The sequence below is a fragment of the Bos indicus x Bos taurus genome, chromosome 15 (assembly GCF_003369695.1).
Source record: "Bos indicus x Bos taurus breed Angus x Brahman F1 hybrid chromosome 15, Bos_hybrid_MaternalHap_v2.0, whole genome shotgun sequence".
Classification (NCBI taxonomy): domain Eukaryota; kingdom Metazoa; phylum Chordata; class Mammalia; order Artiodactyla; family Bovidae; genus Bos; species Bos indicus x Bos taurus.
The window spans coordinates 78,293,971-78,311,229 of record NC_040090.1 but is presented as its reverse complement, the minus strand read 5'-3'; the positions used below and the strand labels follow the sequence as shown (position 1 = coordinate 78,311,229).

The following is a 17,259-nucleotide window of genomic DNA, read 5'->3' as shown; positions in this document are numbered from 1 at the left end:
GCCACCCTGCCCCTTCTGCCACACAGCCCTCACCCGCTCTGCTCTGGCCTCCGACTCTTCCTGGCTCTACCTGAGCCGACCGTTCCCTCTACCTGAAATGTTCCTCCCCCTCCACGCAGAAGAGACTCACTCCGTCCTTACATTTAAATCTCTACTTAAATGTCTCCTTCTCACTTCTGCATTCCCTGCATCCAGAACAGTATCTGAGACAAGTAGAGGATACTCAAAGAAACATTTTTGAACACATATTGAAGAGGGGGGCTTCCCTGGTGGCTGAGAGGGTAAAGCGTCTGCCTGCAATGCGGGAGATTCAGGTTTGATCCCTGGGTTGGGAAGATCCCCTGGAGAAGGAAATGGCAACCCACTCCAGTATTCTTGCCTGGAAAATCCCATGGGTGGAGGAGCCTGGTGGGCTACAGTCCACAGGATTGCAAAGAGTCTGACATGACTGAGCGACTTCCCTTCCTTCCTCCCTTCCTCCCTTCCTTCCTCCCTTCCTCCCTTCCTTTCTTCCCTTCCTTCTTTCTTTCTTTCAGAGGGGATGGTGGGAGATATGTGTGGTAGATCCCTCAAAGTGATTGAATTTATTTTGCATGCAGATAAAACTCTAAAGGAAAACGAAAATGGAGATTTCAAAAGAAACTTCTGGGCCAGCTATCGACTTCCAGAAATTGCTGATTCCTCCACTGAAATAGATCTGTAATTTAGAGAACTGACTGCTAAAATGATTGGGCACATGGTATGTGGTCTCATGGAACTTTTGACATCCCACCCCTCACACAGGCCACAGTAAACACACTGAATATCCGACCTCAAACGCTGATATTAGTGGTCCTTGCATTACAGGCCCGGGATTTTACAGAATAAACAGAACGCTAACCATACTGACATGCGTGTCTCCACCGTACTTGATCTAAGATAAACACAGCTGCTGGCACTCTGCCCGGGCTTCCTACAACCCGCCCCTCAGTGACCCCTTCCTGCCGTCCTCAGTCCCCTCCAGTTTGCGCCGTGCGCTTCAGAACAGTCTTTTCTGGAAATGCAAACCCCGTCATGTCATTCCCGGGGCAGAAATGCTCCCGTGGCTTCCCATCACAAACCCTTAATGTCTAGATGCCTTAGCCTGGCACACAGGGCTCCATGACGTTGCCCAGTCCACCCCTCTCTGCCCTTTAAATAAACCGAGCAAGCTCTCCAAAGCTGTCCAAAGATCCAAAGCTCTCCAGGCTCTGCTGTAGCGGCCCCAGGTGGTGCTGGGCATTCTGTTCACCTTCTGCCTTCTGGGTTTTGTCCACACGTGGCAGATCTGTGCCTGCACAGATCAGTCCTGCCTTCGGACCTCAGCGTGGGGCAGAGCTCGCTCTCCGGGCTTGCTTCGTGGCTCCCCCGGCAAACGGCCCCTGGCCTGCCTGGCTGATGCAGTCATCGGAACTGCGGGTCAGAGGCATCCTCCAGCAGACAGGTCTCTGCTACCTTTTCCGCTGCGTCTCCTGATGCTGCCCCCAGACAGACTCGGTCACAGAAATGCCTCCAGTCTCCTGAAGGAAACATGCCTTTTAATAGCTCCTCGCCCCCAATTCCTTCCCCTCAGAATTTCCCCTTCCCGCTTCCCTGGCTCAGTCCTCACCTCACCTGTCTTGCGGGTGGACTCAGCTGAAGCTCCACTCTGCAGGGAGCCCACTCTGACCCCCTCCTCCCGTCCCACCTCCATTCTCAGGAGTGCTCTTCCACCCTCATCCGGACGCCAGATACCTCTATTTCCAATTAATTATGCTGCAGGACTCTCTGAGTTTACCTCTGATTCGCTCCCTGGAGACCCAGAGACCCTTGTGGGTAGGAACAGGTTTTATTTACCTTTTGTACCTCAGCCCTAAGCCTAGTACCAGCACATAGATAAGATGCAAGAGCTTTAGAGTGGGGAAACAAATGAAGAATGGGCAAATAAATGAATAAGTAAATATGCCATTGAGTTCATCATATAGGTTTTCTCAAATACAAACGGAAGAAGTACATGGATGTAGTCTTAGATGGTTCACTGGTTCTTTTTTTGTGGCATCCAAATGTTATACTTGTTTCAAGCATAGTTGATGTTTGTTATAAGTATAGACATACAATACAATGATTCACAATTTGTAAATGTTTAGTTAATATAATACACTGGCTACATTCCCTGCGATGGACACTACTTCCTTGTCGCTTATTTTTTCTGTGTAGATTTATGTGCTTCTGCTCTTTGGCTGTTGTGGGTCTTTGGCTGCACGCGGGCTTTCTCTAGCTGCGGTGCGCAGCCCTCCCACTGCAGCGGGGCACGGGCTCCAGCTGTGCCGGGGTCCTTGGTGTTCAGTAGCTGTGGCCTTCAGGGTCAGTTGCTCTGGTCATGTGGGATCTTCCCAGACCAGGGATCAAACAGTGTTCCTTGCACTGCAAGGCCATTTTTCTTATTTTTTTTTCACTCATTTATTTTAATTGGAGGCTAATTACTTTACAATATTGTGCTGATTTTTGCCAAACATCAACATGAATCAGCCACAGGTGTACATGTGTCCCCCATCCCGAACCTCCCCCGCCGCCTCCCTCCCCATCCCATCCCTCTGGGTCATCCCAGTTGCACCAGCCCTGAGCGCCCTGTTTCATGCATCAAACCTGGACTGGCGATCTATTTCACATATGATAATATGCATGTTTCAATGCCATTCTCTCAGATCACCCCACCCTCGCCTTCTCCCACAGAGTCCAAAAGACTTCTATATATCTGTGTCTCTTTTGCTGTCTCGCATATAGGGTCCTTGTTACCATTTTTCTAAATTCCATATATATGCATTAGTATACTGTATTGGTGTTTTTCTTTCTGACTTACTTCACTCTGTGTAATAGGCATTTTTCTTTAACCACTGGACCACCAGGGAAGCCCCCCTTGTAGCTTATTTTATACCTAATGGCTTGTACTTCTTAGTCTTCTCCCGCAAACGGCCCCTCCCCCTCCTCTCTCCTCACTGATAACCATTAGCTTGCTCTGTATATCTGAAATTTTCACTATGGTCAAATTAGAAGAAGATTTACAAACACAGTTATGTATAAGACCTTCCACCTTAACACTACTGCTGCCATTTCTCCAGATATTCTCTTTTGCCTTTATGTATATATATATATTTCGGGAGAAGGCAGTGGCAACCCACTCCAGTACTCTTGCCTGGAAAATCCCATGGACAGAGGAGCCTGGTAGGCTGCAATCCATGGGGTCTCGAAGAGTCGGACATGACTGAGAGACTTCACTTTCACTTTTCACGTTCATGCATTGGAGAAGGAAATGGCAACCCACTCCAGTGTTCTTGCCTGGAGAATCCCAGGGACGGGGGAGCTGCTGGGCTGCCGTCTATGGGGTCACACAGAGTCAGACACGACTGAAGAGACTTAGCAGCAGCATATATATATATTTTAGCAGACTGAAACAAATTTGCCCAATTTTGTGATTTCCTTTTTTGGTTGAAATTGTTCCTTTAATATTTTATGCATTGCTCTTTCCTTTCTAATGACTAAATTATACAATCTTGAGTTGCTATCACTTACATAACCACTTCCCTATTTTTAGACATTTAGGTTGTTTCCAAGTTTTTGCTGTTATCACTAAGACTAAAATAAACACTTTGGATTTTATTCTTTTAAATTATATTCTCAGTGAGAATTCTGAGGATTACACAAAATGTTCAAAAAAGTATGAACCCTTATATGGTTCTTGATACATAGTGATTTTAGGATTATATCAGTTTGCACCATTTTTACAAGTCAGACATTCAAAGTGGAGTATGTTTGTTTGAGAAGTATGAAAGAAAGGCTATGGTAATGCTGGTGGCTGATTTGCTAGGAGCCTGTCTCCTAGCAAGGCATTCTCCCAAACTGCACCTAAACCCCTCAGAAGTCCAGAGATCCAATCATTTGCCAGAGCCGAATTCACTAGAGATTGAGATGCAGAAACCAGAAATGTAGAAACCACACCTGAAAGTGCTCGGGAGCTGCTGGCAGCTGGAGTCAGCCAGGTGGTCCTCTCCTCGCTCGAGCCCAGCATCCCGAGGACACTGCCTGGCCCACGCACCCATGTGTGCATGCTTCCTGTAACCTACAGGAGCACAGGTATTGAGCTCTGACAAATTTGGATTAAAATCATGGAGCCATCAGTTAGCATCTACGGATACTCCAACTAACTATTCACCCTCCCTAACTAAGCCTGAAGTGTCTTCATCGGAAAAATGGAGTGTTCTACACTTTTGGGGGAAGTGTACATAGGGTGCTTGGCTCAAAGTGTGGTGTCTAACAAGGGTTTAAGAATACCTTGGGGTAATGCTACACACGTTGGTTTGATTCACCATATGGGTTAAGTAAAATTTATCCCTCTGAGGACAATCATTTTTCTTATTCCTAGCTTTAATCATTCAATCATTCATTCATGCATGCAATCATTTATTCAACTATTTACTGAATACCTATTTTGTGCCAGACACTGTTTTATGTACTAGAGATATTGTTGCAGAGAAAATATAGAGTCATTATTCTTATGGAGCTTACATTCTAGTAGTGAGTGTCAGACAAAACACACTTAAACAACATAGAGCATATCAATATGTACATTTAATGATGTGATGCTTTGTTTTTTTCCCATAATTGTTATTTTAATCAATGGTCAATTCAATAACCAATGGTATCTTAGAAGTTAGAAAACGCCATATGTTCATTTGTTTATTAATTAATCACAGTATTTCTGGGGAATTTTTGCAAATCATAGCAAAAAGCAATTCTGAAACCTCCTATTTCAGAATTGGACTGAATCCTAAGCTTCCATAAGCTATTTTAATCCTCTCAACATCCATCTGAGATAGATATTACCCCGCTCCCTGATTTTACAATGCAGGAGATAGTTTAGGAGGGTTCACAGATTGTAATAGACATTTTCTGGGTTTGGTTATGTTTTGTTCTTTGCCCAGCACCAATTTTCTCTCCAGGGGATATTGCCATTATATGCATAATATATATATATAATCAGTGATCTCTATGGAAGGTGTCCTGCCTCTTAATGTGGAGACATGCTCGTTGACCCTGAACGTCAAGGTAAAGACACTGACCCAACCTAAGCAACAGAATCTCTCATTAAAGACTCTGAATGCTGTGGGAGAGAGAAAAAGACAATCAGAAACCAGAGCCCCGCAGCATGGCCTTGACTGTCAGCTGGGCCTGTGCCCGGCTGTAAGGTGCCCGGGTCCCAGCCACAGAGCACTCCTTGGCTTTCGTTTCTGCTGCCCTTATTTCTGCTGGATCTCCCAGCCTGATGTGCCAGCCTTCCTGGCAGTCCTCTCAGATGCCTGATATCCTTTCAAAACTGAATTATCCAAACAGATTTTCATAGCTTGAAACTTAATAACACTAACTAATAATACATTTAGAAAGTGACCAAGTCAATATTTAATTTTAGGTCTGTCTAAAAACAGAACCCCTTAAGTAAGTCAACTGGGCAAGCAGTAATTTATTCAACAATTATTCATCATATGCACAGCAGGCACCATCTCAGCAACCTAAATGCTGAGGATTTACTAAAACCCCTATGGAATCAAGGGCTTCCCAGGTGGTGCTAATGGTAAAGAACCTGCCTGCCAATACAGGAGAGTTAAGTGATGTGGGTTAGATCCCTGGGTTGGAAAGATCCCTTAGCATAGGAAATTACAACCCACTCCAGTATTCTTGCCTGGAGAGAGAAGGCAAGAATCCCATGGACAGAGAAACCTGGTGGGCTATAGTTCATGGGGTCACAAAGAGTCAGACGTGAGTGATCACACCATGGAATTGAATTCAGTGAGAGTCTAAAAAAGAGCAATTATTTGCAGTGAACTTTATTCTATAATTTGAAATACTTAGCCCCTTATATTAGTGGTATATGGAAACCTAAGTTCTGTATAAACTTTCTACAACGTCTGCAGGATCCCCAAAAATCAACCCAAACATCAGTAAACATGAAACAGATTATCAGCCTCCAATCTGCATATTATTTTTATCACCCAATTTTTCTACAGATACTGTGCTTTCCACATTTCTCTGTGATATGGTCTCTCATTTCATTACCTTTTAGTCCTTGACTTGCTTTGATATGAACTTTTTAGGTTGGAATGATTTGGATTTAACTTAGACTTGACACAAAAACGGTAGAAAGCAAATTTTTTCTCCTCTGTGAAGAGAGAAAATACCTAGAAATTATCAGCTTTTGTTCTTAACAATCAAAGGGTCGTACTTGAGAGTATTGAGATTTATTAAGCTCATGCAAATGAAAACTGGATGCTGGAATCTTCTAGAAATATCTAGATCATACCTTGTATTAGTTGATCAGTTGTGTCTGACTCTTTGTGACCCTAGGGGCTTTGGCCCACCAGGCTCCTCTGTCCATGGAATTCTCCAGGCAAAAATACTGGAGTGGATAGCCATTCCCTTCTCCAGGGCATCTTCCCAACCCAGGAATCGAACCCAGGTTTCCTGCATTGCAGGCAGATTCTTTACCATCTGAGCCACCAGGGACGCCCAGATCATACCTTATAAGCAGTTATTTTCCTCAATTTGTATCCAAAAATGGAATTTTGTAAACTCTTTGGAGTTCTGGAAATGAGAGCATTTTCTCTCAATTGGTCCAGAATTTCCTGCTGCCATCCCTCCACTTCCTGTCTGCACTGGACCATCATGATAAACTGGAACAGTAGTGTGGGGAGAAAACAGGGGAATGAGATGATCAAACGGAGGGAAGTTTCAAGGACTCATTCATTCTTTGTTCTTCAATTGTGGCAGCTGTTATGAAGTTATAGTATTAAGTAGTACTGTAGAAGATAGGAGAACATATAGATGGAAATTTTGAATGATTATTGTAATGTCTTTCCCTTTCCTCAGACCAAAAAGTGGCAATGAGTATATGTGTGTGTGTTCATTTATTCATTTGTAAAACAACCTTAAGTGAGACTTGTATCATTCATTCTTCAAGGAACAATATAATTTAGTTAGTTGAACTAGCCTACTGGATCTGTGATTTTCTTTTTTCTTCTGAGGATCATGTTTTGTGTATCTCACAGCATATGACAGAGATAATGTTCATATGTATAACACATTCTCATTGAGCACCCGGGATTATTCACCAAACCCCCATACACGGCTTGTAACTCCACTATTTTCTCTTCATGTAGGAAAATATATCACCATGCAACAGAGCAAGAGAGAGAGAGAGAGATCACCTAGGAATAACCTTGAATCTAATCATACTTATTCTGAAATCTAAGTAAGACATTCACATATTTTTATCTATCACCTAACAAATATTAGTGTTAAGTTATTTGCAACAGACTTCACAAATGACTTTAAATACAAGAAATGCCACACTGCTGCAGATGGCAAGGGTGATACTGTATACTGTCTGTGACCAGGATGTTTTGGCATTTTGTATATATTGTTCACTTCATCCCATATTTCATAATCCTGTTTGCTCAATTACTCCAATGGTTTTCCAAGCATGCATCAGAATAACCTGCACAGCTTGTTAAAACGTATCTCCTACATGTGTACCCCAGTGTTCATCACAGCACTGTGTATAATAGCCAGGACATGGAAGCAACCTAGATGTCCATCAGCAGATGAATGGATAAGAAAGCTGTGGTACATATACACAATGGAGTATTACTCAGCCATTAAAAAGAATACATTTGAATCAGTTCTAATGAGGTGGGATGAAACTGGAGCTTATTATACAGAGTGAAGTAAGCCAGAAAGAAAAACACCAATACAGTATACTAATGCATATATATGGAATTTAAAAAGATGGTAATGACAACCCTGTATGCGAGACAGCAAAAGAGACACAGATGTATAGAACAGTCTTTTGGACTCTGTGGGAGAGGGAGTGGGAGGAAGATTTGGGAGAATGGCATTGAAACATGTATAATATCATATAAGAAATGAATCGCCAGTCCAGGTTCCATGCAGGATACAGGAAGCTTGGGGCTGGTGCACTGGGATGACCCAGAGGGATGGTATGGGGAGGAAGGTGGGAGGGGGATTCAGGATTGGGAACATGTGTACACCCATGGCAGATGCATGTTGATGTATGGCAAAACTAATACAATATTGCAAAGTAAAAAATAATAATAATAAATAAATAATTTAAAAAAAATTTTTTTAATAAAACATATCTCCTGGGCCCCCGTCCCAGAGTTTCTGATTCAGTAATTCTGGGTGGGGCCTGAGAATTTACATTTCCAACAAGTTTCCTAGTAATAGTTATGCTACTGGTCTAGGAACTACATTTTGAGATTCATTGATTGAGTCATTCATATATCCATCAGTCAAACCAGGCTATCCTAAAGGAAATCCACCCTGAATAGTCACTGGGAGGACTCATGCTGAAGTTGAAGCTCCAATACTGTGGCCACCTGATGTGAAGAGCTGACTCCTTGGAGAAGACCCTGATGCTAGGAAGGACTGAAGGCAGGAGGAGAAGGGAGTGGCAGAGGATGAGATGGTTGGACGCCATCATTGACTCAATGGATATGAGTATGAGCAAGCTCCAGGAGATGGTGAAGGACAGGGGACCTGGCATGCTGCTGTCCAGGGCATCACAAAGAGTCAGATACAACTGGGCACATATATTCAAAAAACATTAATTAAAAGCCTACCTGGTGCCTGGTATCAAAGTAAAAAGATGAACATTATTTTGTAAGAGCTGATGTCTACTGAGCATTCTGTTTTGTTAAGACCTGATTTACTCCTTTATAACAATTCTTCAAAGTAGGCACATTTTCCCCCGTTTTCTCAGGAAAAATTACATAGCTGAAAAAGATTAAGTAACCTGCTCAAAGTCATATGGACAAGTGTCAGAACTAGCATTTGAACCCAGATCTACTGGATGCAAGTGGTGCCCACAGACATCATGCTGCCTGCTCTGCTACCTCTGTAATGTGACAAGCTTGCACACAGCATTAGTTAGTCTTTTGCAGATTAAAACAAACTGATGTTCAGAGGTTACATAACTTGTCCAAAATCACACAGCTAGAAATTTAATCTCTATTTGATGCCAAAGTGATTTTGCACCATTTCTGCATGCTATCTTTAAGTCACGATCCATTTAAATCAGAGCCAGGAACAAGAGGATGACTCTAGTTAACCAGAATGCACAGAGAATGCAGAATTTAATATTTCAGTTAACAAAGAACATCTCTCTTGCGCTAACTTATTCAAAAGCTTTCTAACAATTACCAGTGTACCTTGCAACCTAAGTCAGCACAGAATAATGTACTGTTTCCTTGATGACTCAGGATCTTACGTGTCCCAGCAGCATCGTTATAAGCGGCATTCGTTTCTGAGAAATGTCCAAGTGAACGCAGAAGAAGGTGATAGGGGTGAGCGTGTGGGGAGCCCAGAATTACTGAGGACAAATTAAAGTATATTCTATTCCTTTACCTTTCCTGCAAGTAGAATGGACAAGGCCCCAAATTGAGACTTATCAAAGGTTTCACTTGAGATGGGTTCAGATTAATCATGTCTACTCCAATTCGTGGAATTATTAATAGCTGACAAAATGCATTAAAAGTGATTGTTTTTCCTCCTTTTGCCACTTGATAAATGGCAAAGAATGAAGCTTTCCCTGACTCCTGTGTCCTACTGTGTTACCCCATCATCAGGGGAGAAAGGAGCTGTATAATTACCTTTTGAGACATGAATCATCCTTACTCTGAGGGCCCAGACCTGTTTGACTCTATAAAAGCAGCTCAAGGTTGAAGTGCAAACATGCACTGTCTCGCGTCCCCCAGGGTTACTATAATTACCGATCCACCAAGAGGAGATGAAGATGCTCCCTGCATCTGGCCTTGCTGTCCTCCTCGTCACCGCTCTGAAGTTTTCCACCGCAGCCCCCTCCCTACCTGCAGCCTCCCCCAGGACCTCAAGGAACAACTACCGCCTTGCACAGGTTGGTGAATCTTTGCACAATTCCCTCTTCCCCCTCCTGCCCCAGAAAATCTAAAGAGGATAATAATAAGAAAATCAGGAATATCTGTTGTGGTTTTGAAATCATCTTCTAAGTCCACTGAAGCCTGATGGATACGATTCCCTGTTCAGCTAAGACTGGTGTCTAGTACACGCTGAGTGTCTGTGTTGCAAGATTGCATAAATAAAGGAATGAATATCTATCCAGATATTTTGCTGCACACAGAATTTGAGGGGGCTTGCAAAAATACAGGCATTACAGAAAGACAAAAGAAGTGTTTGAGGAACAACGTAGAAGGAAAACTATAAGAAAAATAAAAAACAAAGTGTAAGATTTGCACAGTAGCTGCTGCTGCTGCTGCTAAGTGGCTGCAGTCGTGTCTGACTCTGTGCGACCCCATAGATGGCAGCCCACCAGGCTCCCCCGTCCCTGGGATTCTCCAGGCAAGAACACTGGAGTGGGTTGCCATTTCCTTCTCCAATGCATGAAAGTGAAAAGTGAAAGTGAACTCGCTCAGTCGTGTCCGACTCTTAGCGACCCCATGGACTGCAGCCCACCAGGCTCCTCCATCCATGGGATTTTCCAGGCAAGAGTACTGGAGTGGGGTGCCATCGCCTTCTCCACTGCACAGTAGAGGTGGGTTGCAAATTTAGTGCTAAGATTCCTAACAGTCACAACAGAAAGATTTCCTGTGTTCATTTTTCAGAAAAATGGCTTTTATACTCAGGGCAAATTTGATCAAAATTTGAAACGAACCGGCCAACCCACTTCTCATGCCAAGGTCTTTCCTCTCCAAAGCATATTCCCAAAGTCCCTTATTTACTTACACTTTCTGTATCTTTCTCTTTCAAAATCTCTCCCAACTGACTGTTGGCAAGGATTGAATACAAATAATTCATTCAGCATACCAGAATTCCTTCAAAGACTAAGAGTGATTCAAAGTGATTCAATGTATATTTGCTTCCAAGCGTTTTTTGGGTGTTTTTTTTGGGGGGGTGGGGGTGGTGGGAGGGATTTTTTTGCTTTTGTTTTTTTTTACATTTAAAATAAAGATGTCAAATTTTAGCCTAAAGAAATAAACCTTCAATGGAGGAATTTCCAACGTTCGTGAAAGGTGTGTGGTGAGACGTTTTTGCACCAAGGCCTCTGTTTTGTGTATCTGTCACAAAGACAGCATACTTGTGATTGCAGCCCTGCTGGGGATTGCTTTCCTACCTGCCAGGCTACACTCGTGGGCTGCTTCTTCTGTACACACCGCGTGGCCCTACTGATGGCTCATGCCACTCTTGCTTTCTAACTGATCAGTCCCCCTGCCACACCGGTCGTTCAATGTTTTGAATATCAGCTCTCCGTATAAACAGCACAGTGGGTGCCGAGTACAGAGCAGTCGAGTTGAACGTTCTTTGATTTGAAACCACTTTCAGACGAACTAAATTCTAAATAACATATCTCAGAATATTACCTGGGTCTATTTCCAATCGTATTTTGCCACCAGCCTTTGCCTCCCTTCTCCTGACATGTGATTGTCGCTTACCCAGTTTCATGCCACTGGACCTCCAGAAGGAGTGTCATACTGAGGTTAGAACTGATCTGGTGGCTGAAAAACCATGGTTTTGTCCAGGTTCAGATAAGCTATGGTCGTCGGGCCCAAACCGGCCACCCTTGTTTGTTTACAAATCATCTTCTGCATTTGTACCGCAATGGTGGAAATCACGTGATGAAACAGAAAATATTAATTATCGGACCTTTCAGAAAACAGTTAACTGACCCCATAGTGGTCTATGCAGGAATAAGGCCAGCCAGCCTTGAAAGAAATCTGTCCTTGCTAAGAGTATTAGGAAAGAATTAGGTGTTCTTGGAATGTTAGGGGTCTCTAGTGACCCCCTGGGGCTTCTCTGGTGACTCAGATGGTAAAGAATCTGCCTGCAGTGTGGAAGACCTGGGTTTGATCCCTGGGTGGGGAAGATTCCCCAGAGAAGGGAATGGCCTGGGAAATCCCGTGAACAGAGGAACCTGGAGGGCTACAATCCATGGGGTTGCAGAGTCAGACACGACTGAGTAACTTTCACAGTGACCCCTTACCCTTTCTCTCCAAAGCAAGTCAGCCCCCTTCAGTTTCTCTTACGACATACTTTGAAAGACCTTCTACCGAGGATCAAGGAAACTTGTTGACACCTGGCAAACAGGCCTTCTCCTGCCTGCAGGGGCCCTAGGCGTCAGCTAGGAAGGAAGGAAAGGGTATCACTCTTCAGCAGGCTGGTATGATCTAGGCAAACCTCCTACGTGCATCCCAATGACTAGAAAGAATTACTGTCCCACCTTATAGTTTAAAGAAATAGCTAACAACTCAGGCAACAATACAACAAATGAAATGACATGAAAATAGACTTATTTCATAAAACAGCTTAAGTTTATTCATTTACCAATTATTTATTGAATGGCTTCCCTGATAGCTCAGTTGGTAAAAGAATCCGCCTGCAATGCAGGAGACCCCGGTTCGATTCCTCAGTCGGGAAGATCCGCTGGAGAAGAGATAGGCTACCCATTCTGGTTTTCTTGGGCTTTCCTGGTGGCTCAGCTGGTAAAGAATGCCCCTACAGTGCAGGAGACCTGAATTTATCCCTGGGTCAGGAAGATCCCCTGGAGGAGGGAAATGCTACCCACTCCAGTATTCTGGCCTGGAGAATTCCATGGACTGTATAGTCCATGGGTCGCAAAGAGTCGGATACGACTGAGCAACTTTCACTTTCACCCTTTCACTTACTATGCTATGTGCCAGGGTTTGTCCTAAGCAGTGGAGAAACATCAGTGAACAAAACAAGTAAAGTTCCTATTCTTCCAGCACTGACATGGGCATGACGGAGGAGTGGGAAGAGCTGGGAGGAGACAAGCCAGGCAATCAATAAGTGTCCATGTGATATTAAAAAATAAATTTACCAGGATGATAGAGAGTTACTAGGGCCCTGGAGGGGGAGAGGGGCATTCTCACCTGAGTAGTCCAGGAAGGCTTCTCTGAGGAGGGGATATTTGCAATGAACCTGAACTCTGTAAAGAACTATGTGGACCTGAACTTCTTGGTCGTGTGAAGATCTGGAGACAGAGCTGTCAAAGCAGAGGAAAGAGTATGAATGCAGCAGCCGGGGCAGCAGGCCAGATTGCAGGAGGACACCGCTGAGTCCAGAGTCAGGCCAGCACATACCGGGGCCTGGGCCTCCACCCTGCTCGCTTCTCTCTCGATCGCTCACCAAGAGCGGGCAAACGGTTCCCTGTGCCTGGGAACTCCAGGCAGGAAATGTTTCCAAGTGCTAGTCACTTCTTCCTCCAGGAACACAATAGTCTATTCTTGAAAAGATAAACAGGTTTGTAATTGATTTATTTCATGCCCACTTGTATCTTTTCAATTCTTATTGGCTATTTATCACAAAGGCTTAGAAAATGATGAAATAATTAGTCTCATCATCCAGAGTTTTAGCCTATTGTTTGTTTGTTTTTAAATAGTAATATCAATATGACATTTAATACAGGCTGTTAATTTGTCCTTAAAATAATAGAAGCTTTTATTATCACATTATTATGAACTTATGGAGAAGGCAATGGCAACCCACACCAGTATTCTTGCCTAGAGAATCCATGGACAGAGGAGCCTGGTGGGCTGCTGTCCATGGGGTCGCACAGTCGGACACGACTGAAGCGACTTAGCAGCAGCAGCAGCAAGCAGCATTATGAACTTAAAAGTTGAAGAAACTAAAAAAACTTCCAAATACAGATTGTTAAATTCAGGTGCCTTTACTACCCTTTTACTTTCTGTGCATAAAGATATTTTAAAATTACCATTATACTCAAATTTTGGTTCCTTCTTTTTTGTATTATTAAATCATAATAAAATTTTAATGTTTATATATCCATAAACATCATGTTTAAAAGTGACAAATATTTCAGAAAATAAGTGAGCTATAATTTGTTCCATTTATATAGTTGGATACATGGAATATTTCCATGTGAATAAGATTTCTGTGAACATCTTTGTACATCAGCTTAATTTAAAGGATTATTTTTTCAGGATAGATTTCCAGAAGTGGAATTAATGAGTAAAAGGATATGAACATGTTAAAGTCTTTCGATATATTTCAAAGCATTTTCACACTGAGCATCTCATTGGATCCTCACCTTGGTGTGGGAAGGCTAGACACTGAACCCATCTCATAGATGAGAAAACTGACACCAAAAGAAATTACAGGAATTGCCCACACTTTTTAGAACCTAGGATTTATCACACAGATGAAAATTCACACAGTTGCATTTCTGTGACTTTGCCAAAACAGAAAGAAATGTTGAAGACATCATATCTTGATGTCTTCATCAAGAAGAACTTGATGAACTTGAACTTCACCTTCTCTTGAGGAGCACTTAAATCTGAGCTTTAAGCTCCTTCCTCCTGGGAGGGACACTCGGAAGGCACACTCAGTAAGAGCTGGGCGGGATGAGAGCTTCTGGGCCTGTTCTCCAGGCCTCTGCTATTCTAATTTCTGGAAAGAGGATCACCCAAACACCAGCAGCAGGCTCCTGTGGTTTTACCAGTGGGGATGAGGAGGTGGAGGCATGTAGGACAGTTCTGGGGAAGCCTCAAATCCTTGGCCCAGATGATCCCACAACCAAGAGCTGAGCCAACAGCACGCAAGTGTTAGAACAGAACACACAAATCTAAGTGTGCACCTTTGTGCCTAACTGAACATTTTGACTCTGGAGAGCATGCTAAAACCTCGTCAGTAACCTCATCGGTAACCTCGTCGGTAATTTTAGCAATAAAGTGCACAGAAAACATTGGCCTCTCTGTACCTCGGAACACCTGATAATTCTTCAAAGAAGCATATTTGCTATATTTTGCCTAAAGGATAGGACCTCAAATTGTAACTGAACATCCACCCTGTGTCTGGAACTGGGTCAGGCCACAGCCGTAGCTGTGAAGGCATCATCATGCCCAGCAGGGAGGACCGTGAGGCCCCCGGGTGGGAGTGATGAGAAGGCCGTGGACTGTGTGCACAGCGGCCGGTGCTTCCTCGTGTAGGAGCCGCGTCCTGCGGGAGCACCCAGCGGGGAGCAACTCACCCGCTCACTTCAGCAACCAGTCCTCGTGCTCTAAGGAGAAATCGTTTCTGATTCTACCTTTACTTCATTGAAGATGGTTTGCATCCTGTTTACTATCACTGGCCTTAAACTTCTTGAGCTGCAGGCCTAGCCTCTTGTGCGCATTTTTAAGAAGAACCATTTTATTGTAAAAATTTTATTGCTATACGTTCATAGCAAACATATATATATATAACATATATGATTTTAAAAGTATTATTCTTAATTCCATCACCAACATATCAGAACTGTTAATCCCTTAGTCTGTATTTTTCAAAATACTTTCTATGACTCAGGGCTGGGACTAGGACAAAGGACTGCTGAAGGTTAGATCCTATCTTTATTTAAAATTTTAATATTTTTTCCACCATGAATTTTTTTGTCTTTTTAAGTTTTTTCCCAAAAATATTGCATTTGATATTATTTTTCTGGATCACTGTTTTTGGCAGCTCCCACCCACTTCCTCACCTCATCCTAGTTTATCACTGTATGTCTGTGTGTATTCATATGCACATATTTCTATTTACAAACTTGGCTTGTACTATAATAATAATAGTGATAAATCCCTTTTCACTTAATGCATAGTAAGCATCTTCTTCAGTTCAGTTTAGTCGCTCAGTCATGTCTGACTCTCTGCAATCGCATGGGCTGCAGCACGCCAGGCCTCCCTGTCCATCACCACCTCCCATAGTCTACTCAAACGCATGTCCAGTGAGCTGGTGATGCCATCCAACCATCTCATCCTCTGTCGTCCCCTTCTGCTTTCAATCTTTCCCAGCATCAAGGTCTTTTCAAATGAATCAGTTCTTCGCAGCTGGTGGCCAAAGCATCTTCTTATGGGACTATATTTTGTGAAATGAAAGTCAGAGTTTAGAATGTAACTGTAACACATACTCTAACAGGAAACAAAATATTTGAAATTTAAACAGCCTCAGAATATATGGAGCACAGAGCTCCACACAGAGGTCACCTCTAAAGAGTGTAATTCAGACTCACCACGAGCCTTGTATGACTACAGCATCTGCTTGAGCAAACAGAATAGCTCAGAGAATCAAAGTCATCTTGCCAAAAGAATTAGAAAAAAAAGAAACATAAATGTGCATATCGGATAGCTTAATGAGACACGGAAATGAAAGCAAATAGTCACACCTCTGTTCAGGGCACCTCTCCTGGGTTCCAGGGCTCCCTCACCCTTTTTCTCCTCTTGGGTTCTCATCTCACTAAGATTTTACCAAGAACAACCACCAGGGAAGTGAGGTCTGCTCACAAGCAGGCCAAGGACTAAGGGCTGTTTGAGCCCACAGGAAGGACACAGAGCACCTTGTCTAAACAAGTGAGTCTTACTCCTTTTCACTTTTTGCTTAACAATTACAGCTTATGTTGACACAAGAAATCTTTGGGATATAGGAAAGGATAAAGACAAATTGTCACCCATAATTTTATAACTCAGAGAGAAGCAAGATTAATATTCAGACATATTTCCTTCCATTATTTATGTTACTTATGTTCACTGTATTAAATTATATGTGCTAATTACCAATGCATTGATTAGTGTGTTAACTTTAAATGTTAATATACATGCTAACATTATTATTGATATATTAACATACAGATGTAATAAACATGAACGAAATACATATACGTTATATGATTTGGTTTATGTATGAAATTGTGATTATAATCTGTATAAAGATTTCACTTCTGCTCTTCTCAGTGTATTGCCATTATATTGAATCATTATACATGCCACTAAATATTTTCCAAAAACGTGATATTAGCAGAGGCCTAGTATTATTTCATATCAATATATAATAATGTATCTAACACATTCCCTATTGTTAGATATTAAGATTACTTCCAATATTTTATTATTTATACATAAATATATTTAACGAAAATGAATAATACACATAGTTTATATAGAACATAATAAAACACAGTTTCTGAATATAGTTCATATGATATACAAATAATATTATTTATATACAACAAACACCTTATAACATATAAACATTTATGTTTAATAAAATACAGATATAAATCTTTAGCTGCTTTCTGTTTTCCTGAAACAAGTTGGGTGGATGAAATTCCTAGGACAACAGAACACATTAAACCTGCATTTGCATGACTACGTTATT

The 17,259-nt window shown here is 42.4% G+C and overlaps 1 protein-coding gene across 1 annotated transcript in view; it reads left to right on the top strand.

The window, feature by feature from the left end:
- Positions 1–9,853: 9,853 nt before the first annotated feature.
- The window catches only part of MMP20 (matrix metallopeptidase 20), a 58,001-nt gene continuing 50,595 nt past the window's right edge, over positions 9,854–17,259 (top strand). The window contains exon 1 of the mRNA XM_027562126.1: positions 9,854–9,979. Within this exon, the coding sequence (XP_027417927.1) occupies positions 9,854–9,979 (126 nt within the window). The remainder of the gene's footprint in view (positions 9,980–17,259) is intronic.